Here is a 9,462-nt window from a genome sequence, read left to right on the forward strand (position 1 = left end):
GAGCAGAGGAGGATGCATGGCATGGCAAAGGAGGAGGAGGGCGGTGGTATCTGTGGAAGAGGTTGCCCCAGTGCTCTGACCTTGGCGACTTGGATGAAAGTGAGACCTTCCAGTGCCAAGGAGGACCTCCACAGCCAGGTAAGGAATTTTAACTGAGTGGAATTTTAGAGGGGATTTGAGAGGATGAGAGCGTGAGAGGATGAAGAGGGGGTGTGAAGATGAAAAGGGGTGAGGGAAAGGGAATTAGTATGGGTGGGAGAGAGAAAATGGGTGGGGGAGAGGATTGGGTCTGGATGGGGCAAATCTAACCAGCATACACAAGATTTGTAAGTGAGGGTAGGGGTGCATGGCTGAAGGTTTGCTTAGGGCAGCAACTACCCATAAACCAGCCATGCACACACCTGTCCTTCCATCCATACACCTGTCCATCCATCCATACACCTGTCTATATCTGTCTGCCTTACTCTCTGGTTCCCCTCTATCTTCATGCCTTTGTCTGCCCCTCGTGTCTCTCTCGCTCTCCTCATCATATGCTTCTTTCTCCCCAAAGTGAGAAAATAGAGCAGAGATCTAAAGAGAGGGGCAGATGAGTGTAAAACATATGGCTACTGTGTCTGATTTGAGGGGAGACTGATCTCAAAAAATGAGAGTTTCTAGCAGAAAATTGGTATTTTTTTTAAAATGATGTTACTAAATACTTGACTTACAAACTAGAACTACCATTAAATGAATGTACTGTATTTAGAGAATTGAAGCCTAAATATCTAAAGGAGGTTCACCCACATATTTAAATCTTATGCTGTTGGTGTTTAACTCCAGCAGTGAAATAGTTAACTCCCTTGACATCAACTAAGTCTTGGAATGTTTATCTCTGATCCGACACCTTAAAGATGTAATGTAAATTCTATCATCATTTAGACAAAGGATTGTTAACAGCCTTACCTTGGTTGTCTGCTTGTGCAGAAGAGATTCCTGAACACGTTACAGCAGCAAGAATAATATATTGAATAAAACATCCCTGGGCCTTCATTTCCAAGCAATTGTCGCAGTAATGAGTGTACAGTATATGCTCAGCTCTTTGCTTGTCTGGTGTTATGCTGCTTTGAAGCTGGTTTGAATCCAAATATATTTCGACATCCAGTTATGTTTGCATCACTTAGTAACAGGCCCTGTGAGTAACCTATGCCCTGTTTGTTTAATAGAGGATCCGGGCTGAATTTCCAGTAGGGACAGACACAGTTAATAGTGTCAACGTCTCTAGTATTCAGAGTATCGTTACTTTTTTGTATTTACACATCTAGATCTCGTATTTGTTTCTAAAGTCAATGAGATTAATTGCAGAACGGTTCATACAGTACATATTGTATAACTTTTCCCAAAACGAAAGGAGCAAAACAAGTGCTTAAAAAAAAACTTTTTTTACTCAGGATTGATTCAATCCTGGGTAAAATAAAAAATGTATAGAAATGTTAAAAAAAAGCATTTGGATTGCTGCTTTAAGGGTCTATTTATCAAGATCTCCAGGGTGCAGAATTGGTTCAGATTCATATATGCCGCCTTTGATCATCATTATAGAAAACTAATTACTGTACCAAAGCTGCCGATCAATCAGTTCCCCGAGATCGATCAGCAAAGATTCTGCTTCCCAGGGTTCACTTAATGACTGCCTTTCAGTTTCAATCAATCCTTCTGTCAGTGTAACTCAGCAGCTACAATATATTCATATATTAGTAATGTAACATTATCTATTGTTACAGTTTGCTGATCAATCTGCAGGGAATATTGGCAACAAATTATCCCAAACAGGAAAGTGTTACAAAGATCTTGCACTGTTGGGAAGTGTGCATAGGCATCAAAGAATGCTCAGTATATTAAAATTAATATAAAATGGCATTAGGAGTTGAGTAAAAAAAATGTGGTTAGTATTATCTAAAACTACAGAACTGATTTATTTAATAGAACACACATGTAGGATATTGCATGAATTGCTCTTTTAAGTAGCCAAGAAATAATGAAACCCACAAACATTTATACAGTACTTAAAGCCTCTCGTTCTCAACCAGATTTCTTAAACATGTGGCATGGAATGTAGTATAACTGGGATTAACATGGCTTTGCTATAGGTGACTCTTGGCTTTTATAGAGACCTGCAACCCAGGGTCTGGTTAAGAAATAGTACTGTTCATTCCAAAAAGCTACTGTCAAAATGTATCAAGGAGGAACAGTAGAGCCTGAAAACGCAGCCATTTCTCATTTGTTCGAACATTTAGCCAAAAAGGAGCGTAAAAAGTCAATATTTGTCATCATTTGAAAAATGACCAGAAATAGTTCTCTGGATTCCCGCAATACAGACTCTGAGATTTCAGTAAATGTTTACAAATGTTAATTACAGTAGGATGATCCATTTTGGCCTTTTGTCGGATAGTTTGTTTAACCTGATTTAGTAAAGCAGAGAGAGCGTGTTTTGGGGGGTTAGAGCTTTTCCAGCGTGCAGCATATACAGTAACCTCTTCTTACAATTCCTACTTAACTCCCTTTGTCTCAGTGTGTAAAGACATTGACTCTGCAAACAATGACACAGAGTCTGAATCAGTTCAATTCCCGGTGTCATCTCCTTGTGACCTTGGGCAAGTCACTTTATCTCCTTGTGCCTCAGGCACTAAAATTAGATTGTAAGCTCATCTGGGCAGGGACTGTGTCTCTAAAATTCCTATGTGCTTCATAACGTGCGTTATACTGTAATTGTGATGCGCTTTGTGTCTCGTTGGGAGAAAAGTGCTATATGAAATAAATATATCGCTGCCATTAGTACAGTTTGCTCCTAGGAGGGACTGACGCCTTCAGATTCTGCATTTGGGGTATCGGATGTATCTCACAAACCATTAGCACAATGTGCCTGAACATGTGATATCCATAAGAAATAGTTTTGTTGGATATTGCAGCAGAGGGCCAAACCTTTTATTCAGGCGTGCTAATAAATGACAACAATTCCCAATGCTACATCCAATATGGCAAAAACTATATAGCTAAATACTTAATGTTTGTCTTTTTATAAGAAAGTCAGTGTATGTTTGTAAAATGTGTCAACTAATGAGCACACATATTTTGGCGCCCACTGTTCTACTTCTCCCCAACGTCTGGTTTAAATTATTAGCTAATTATAAACTAAACGACAAAATAAACAAGGGTAATAAAAACAATAAAATATTGTAAACCTTAATGGAGGTCCAGGAGAAGGATGGCAGCCAGCGCGGAGGCGGACCTTCCACAGGGATTGGCTGCAGATCGGAGGTCGGCACCCGGAGCTGGCACCTCGATAGACAACCTGATGGAAGAAGCCCCTAGTGACTGGGGCTTCAAGTGCTGTGGCAAGCACCAGCTGCAGGAAGGACAAAAGCATGTGTGATGCGGGAGGCTTGCTCAGAAGTTCTGGATGGTAGAGTGAAGAGCCGGCATCATGGACATACTGTAGGCCGAGGAAGAAGGCGGCAGTACAGGTGTCTCCAGGCTTGTGGGACGGCCCACAGATGGCTAGAGGGGGAAACTGGTGGAGTTCTAGCCCCCTGAGTTCCTTTTCTTAATCGATCTTTGCTCCATCGTGTGGGCCATTCCATATGCTGCCTGGACAAGGGGCCATGTGTTGGCCACTTCTGGGTTATTGCATATTTCCACCTTAACGAAAGTAGAGCAATCTGTCATCTCCTGAAAGACTAACTTTGCATACTACAAATATTACAAATATTTAATGTAATTATTATTATTTATTAAGTGTGTATATTGTTGGAAGAAATGACATACAATACAAAATCAACCCTGGTCAGGTTCTTCTTCTTTAAAGTTAATGTAATTGTAGCACCTCTCGTGGGGAATATTATGCTAGTGTAAGGGTAAAGCCCCTAAAGCCCCTCTACAGTCCCTGGCTGATATCACCCAGTTTCTTGGCTCCATTTCCTCTCTGAATGAGAAGAGTGAGTTGCTAGTTCTTGGGGATTTCAACTTCAATTGGCTTGACCCTAAAAAGCACAAAATCCAGATACAACTCAAGCCACTTAACCTATCGCAACTCATTTCCCAACCCACATAGATAAACCTGGAATCGCATAACCATTCCTTGCAAGACTGGATTCTCTCCTCAAACCCCAGCAGAATGAGAGCACACAGGAACAGCAGAAATCTACAAAAGAACAACGGCAGCAAAAAAACTTCCCTCTTTTCCCGAAAAACCAAAGAGAACCAGAAGAGGCAAGAAGAAGAGAGGGAAGCAGATGGCCTGTAAAGAGGAAGAAATAAGTACCAATCAAGATATGGACGTTATTAATATCTCAGGTCAGGATTTAACTGACACTGAACTGTCTTTATTAAGGAAGGGCCTCAAGTATGCTCCAACAATGGACTTTTATTTATTTAACACTGCTATAGATGTTCACAAATTTGTGCGAAAACTAACTGCTGCAGGGTACATGCAACTACACACGCGGGTTTCTTGACAAGGCTTATTTATTTAGCCTTAAAAGATATACAGCACACAAAACAAAAATAGCTTTTCATCAGCAACAAAAGAAAAATGGCTTTTCTTCAGCAGACAAACAAAAACAGTTTCTCTTTAGCAGACAGTGTATAAATCAGGCAGTTACCCTTTTCTATGCAGGGGACAGACAGTTCACAATTCATCTACTTTGCTAATCAGACCTTGTATCAGGAAATCTCTTCAGCAGCTTACTCCTCTCTCCTCAATAGCCAGGCTCCATGTGTCTACAGCCTGGGTTTTAACACACCTTTATTAGGCAGCTGGGATCCAACTAATTGTCCTGAGGTTCCCAGCTGAAGTTAACCTAGTCAGTGCTGCACGGCAGACTAGACATAGGTTTTCCAGGCATATAACTGGTGACTTTTATTTACCCTGTCACATTCCTCCCCTGTTAGTGTGTGGCTGGGGCTACGCACGGCTGAAGCCCGACCATCAACCCCTTCTCTAGAAAAGAAGTCAGCATTTGCGTTCTCTTTTCCCGGCCTATGCTGAAGCTCAAATGAGAAGGGTTGGAGGGCCATATACCACCTAGTCAATCTAGCATTGGAATCCTTCATGCTATTTAACCACTTCAGTGGAGCATGATCCGTCACCAAAGTAAAATGTACTCCTGCCAGGTAATGCCTCAAAGCCTCGATTGCCCACTTTACTGCGAGGCACTCTTTCTCAATCACTGAGTAGTTTTTTTCCCTTGGGAACAATTTCCTACTCAGGAAAAGGATAGGATGTTCAACTCCCTCAAACTGTTGTGACAACACTGCCCCTAGCCCTATCTCTGATGCATCTGTTTGCACTATAAAAGGGCTGTTGAAGTCTGGGCTTCTAAGGATGGGACCCTCTGATTGACACCTTTTTATGTCCTCAAAGGCTCTCTGACAATCCCTTGACCACACCACTTGTGTAGGGGCACACTTTTTTGTGAGGTCCGTTAAAGGGTCTGCCACTTCCGAATAGTTGGGGATGAACCGCCGGTAATACCCTGCTAAACCCAGCAGAGAGCGTACCTGCGTTTTTGTTTGGGGGGTCGGAACTTCTTTCAGGGCAACTACCTTGTCAGCTAGTGGCCTTAATTTTCCACTTCCCACGGCATACCCTAAGTATTTGGTTTCCGCCTTACCCAGGGCACATTTCTTAGGGTTGGCTGTGAGCCCTGCCTCTCTTAGAGATTTGAGGACCGCTTTCAGCCTATTTAGATGGGCCCGCCAGTGCTTACTATAAATGACAATGTCATCTAGGCATAATTCCTATGGGGCCTCAGTACTTTATCCATGAGTCTCTGAAATGTGGCTGGGGCTCCATGCAGTCCAAATGGCATTAAACTGGTATAAACCCATGGGAGTGGACAAGGCTGTTTTGCATTTGGACTTTTCCTCTAAGGGTATTTGCCAGTATCCTTTTGTCAAGTCCAACGTGGATATATATTCCGCGTTACCAAGGGCGTCAATTAATTCGTCCACCCTTGGCATTGGATATGCGTCAAACTTGATACCACATTGATCTTTCGGAGGTCCACACAAAATCTTACCTTCCCATCGGGTTTAGGGACCATAATTAGTGGACTACACCACTCACTGCATGATTCCTCAATCACTCCTAAGTGTAACATTTCTTGTACCTCCTTCTCTACCAGAGCCCTACGACTTTCAGGCAACCTATAAGGACGGGAACGTACTTTTACCCCAGTTGCTGTCTCGATTGCATGGGAAATTAAGTTAGTTTGTCCTGGTAAGTCAGAAAAAACATCCTGGAATTGTGTAATTATTGCTAACAAGTCCCCTTTTTGTTCAGCCTGTTTACCCATTGGGATTTTAACGTCACTCACGATGTTCTCCCGTGGAGGCTGAGGACCCAAGTCTGTTTCCTCCTCCACCGGGTGGATGAATAGAGACCGCTGCATCTTCCAGGGTTTCAGCAAGTTCACATGGTAAATTTGTTTACCCTTCCTGGACCCTGGTTGAGCGATCTCGTAATCCACATCAGCCGTACGGCGGAGTACTTCGAATGGGCCCTGCCATTTGGCCAGGAGTTTACTCTCGCAACTGGGTAACAATAACATCACCTGGTCTCCTGGGTGAAACACTGTCATGCGAGCATTCTGATTGTAATGTCTCTCCTGACTGTCCTGGGCTGATCTAAGATTCTCCCTGGCAAAATGGCCGACCACATCTAGGCGCTTCCTAAGGTCTAGTACATATTGCAGGGTATTCTTAGAAGGGGACTGCTGTTCCTCACAGCACTCCTTTAGGAAGTCTAAGATACCCCGGGTTGGCGGCCATAGAGCAATTCAAATGGAGAGAATCCCGTGGAGGCCTGGGGAACTTCCCGCACTGCAAACAGCAGAAAAGGGAGAAGTTCATCCCAGGCTCTCTTCACTGAATCTACAAATTTCCTCAGCATCCCTTTTAGAGTTCGGTTAAATCTTTCCACCAATCCGTCAGTCTGTGGATGGTAGACCGATGTCCGAACAGACTTGACCTCTAGTAATTTTAAGACATCCTGCATCAGTTTAGCCATGAAATTTGTACCTTGGTCTGTCAACATCACTTGGGGAAGTCCAACCCGTGAGAACAGTTCCAACAACTTGTTTGCTACTTGCTTCGCCGTTGCTGTTCTCAGGGGAACGCCTCAGGATACCTTGTTGCATAGTCAACTATTACAAGGATAAACCTGTGTCTTTTCACAGAAGGTTCTAGAGGTCCTACCAAGTCTACCCCAATCCTCTCAAAGGGAACTGACACCAAGGGTAGAGGAACCAAAGGGGCTAGTTTTTGTCCTTTTGGACTAGTTAGCTGGCACTCCGGACATGCTGCACATAGCTTAGCAATATCACTATGCATCCCTGGCCAATAGAATCGGGATGAAATACAGTCCAATGTTTTATCCCTGCCCAGGTGACCACCCCAAGGGACAGTATGGGCTAGAGTGAACACAGATTTAACAAACGCCCTGGGAACCAATATCTGTCTGGTGACCTCCCCTGTTTGTGTCTGCCTATTCACCTTATATTGGATATACTTTGATATCTCAAAATGGGGGAATACTCTCACCCCCTGTGCATCTAAAATCTGTTCATCAATTTTCACCACCTTGTCACACTTTCTAGCAAGGACTGTGTCTTCCCTTTGCTTCTGGCAAAAGTCAGGGAGGTACAGGTCTGGTAAATCTCAAGGGCCCATATCCCCCTCCCTTTGGCCATCCCCAGCCATCACTTGTGACCTCTGACTACTAGAATGGTCACCTTGAAACCCAGATTTCTGCAACCAGTCCTGTTTGTCCAAGCGTCTTTGCTTCCGAGTCTCTTGAACCCGGTGTCTACTGGGAAAAAGGTCTGCCTTGAAGGGGACCAGTTTGCCAGGGTTCTCCTGAGCCCTAGAAGGAGGCTCCTCATGAAAGACTGGAGCCATTAGGTCCAAAATGAAAGGCCAGTCCCGACCGAGCACAATGGGGGCAGGGAGCCAAGGAGTGACTCCTACTTCGAGGAAAGCCTCCTGACCTTTTACCTGTAGCCGAATTTTGGCCGTCGGATAGCGTTTTACATCGCCGTGTATACATTCTATGCTCCATGGGGAGTCAAAAGAACACACGTTAGGCGGTAACAGTTCCTGGAGGACCAGAGTTTTCCCAGAGCCCGAATCTACAAGGACGGCTTTTCCCCCAATCAGGGCTGGAAGTAGCCAGGGCTTGTAATTTTCCCCAGAAAAGCCAAGGCGACGGTTCTGCTGAATGAGCAATCCATCTGTGGACAGTCCACATACCGGTGGCCTTGTTCTCCACAGGCGGAACATGGAGAGGGTTCCCTCGCAGGAGGGGGCTGTGGATAGCGCTCCGCTGGACCGGTTACTGGAGACCAGGCATCTGGTGGGTCCTGTGGGCGACGTCCTCGGAAGTTCCTCTCATTTTGCGACGAGCCGACATACGGAAGGAGATGAGGGTCTCGGCGGGGACCAGCATTTGGACTCCGTCCTTGCTGGAACGACTGCTCCTTTTGTTGGTCTTGGCGGTTGCATATGGATGGGCCGTAGGTTCCCCCTTGATCTGACCTCCCTCTTTGGGCGTCCGCAAGTGCCGGTGGAGTCGGGTCCAGGACACTCGCCTGCTGCTCAGCCCCAAGAAAGTTCTCCACGAGTCGGACCGCCAAAGCTAGGGTTTCAGCAGCGTGGCGTTTTACCCACGAGCGTGCGGAAGGGGGTATTATTTGTAGAAATTGTTCCAAAACCACCTGCTCCAGAATTGCCTCCTTAGTGCACTCCTCGGGATGTATCCAGCGTGTACACAAGTCCAATAATCGCTGAGAGAGGACCCGGGGTCTCATTTTAGCGGTGTACTTCATGTTCCGGAACTGCTGCCGGTAGGTCTCTGGGGTCAGACCTAAGCGATCCAGTATGGCAGCTTTTACTTGGTGGTAGTCCATTGCCTGATCTTCTGGGTGACCCTGATATGAGGCCTGGGCTTCTCCTATGAGGAGCGGGGCCAAAGCAGTTGCCCATCGATCTTTAGCCCAGCCCTGAGCTTCGGCAACTCTTTCAAAAGTCAGTAAAAAAGCCTCTGGATCCTCGTTCGGAGCCATTTTCCTCAGGAGTATTGGAGGGTCTGCTTGCAAGTTCTGGACTTGTAGACCCCTGGAATTGGGTCAGCAGCTTGGCCATTCGCTCCTCCTGTGCTGCCTGCTGCTGTGTTAGGAGCTGGGTTTGCTGCTGCAAAAGTTTTTCATCTCTCTCTGCTTGCAGCCGGGCCTGCTTCTGCATTAACTGTCCCTGCTGTTTGGTCTGCTCGCACAAAAACTCTTTAAAAAATTCTTCCATTTTTTTCATTCTTGTGTGTATGTATGGCCCTTTAACTGCAGGGGCCTTTCAAAATCTCACTTCTTGACACCATGTGTTGCAGGGTACATGCAACTACACACGCGGGTTTCTTGACAAGGCTTATTTATTTAG

General features: G+C 45.1%; 1 protein-coding gene across 2 annotated transcripts in view; it reads right to left on the reverse strand.

Moving 5' to 3' along the window:
- The window catches only part of LOC142503958 (coagulation factor XIII B chain-like), a 31,759-nt gene extending 30,644 nt beyond the window's left edge, over positions 1–1,115 (reverse strand). Inside the window, exon 1 of one of the 2 annotated variants that reach the window (XM_075616967.1) lies at positions 943–1,115. In XM_075616967.1, the coding sequence (XP_075473082.1) occupies positions 943–1,030 (88 nt within the window). In that variant the 5' untranslated portion in view covers positions 1,031–1,115. The remainder of the gene's footprint in view (positions 1–942) is intronic. The other variant, XM_075616968.1, reaches the window with a different exon arrangement.
- Between the last annotated feature and the right edge of the window lie 8,347 nt (positions 1,116–9,462).

The sequence above is a fragment of the Ascaphus truei genome, chromosome 10 (assembly GCF_040206685.1).
Source record: "Ascaphus truei isolate aAscTru1 chromosome 10, aAscTru1.hap1, whole genome shotgun sequence".
Lineage (NCBI taxonomy): Eukaryota > Metazoa > Chordata > Amphibia > Anura > Ascaphidae > Ascaphus > Ascaphus truei.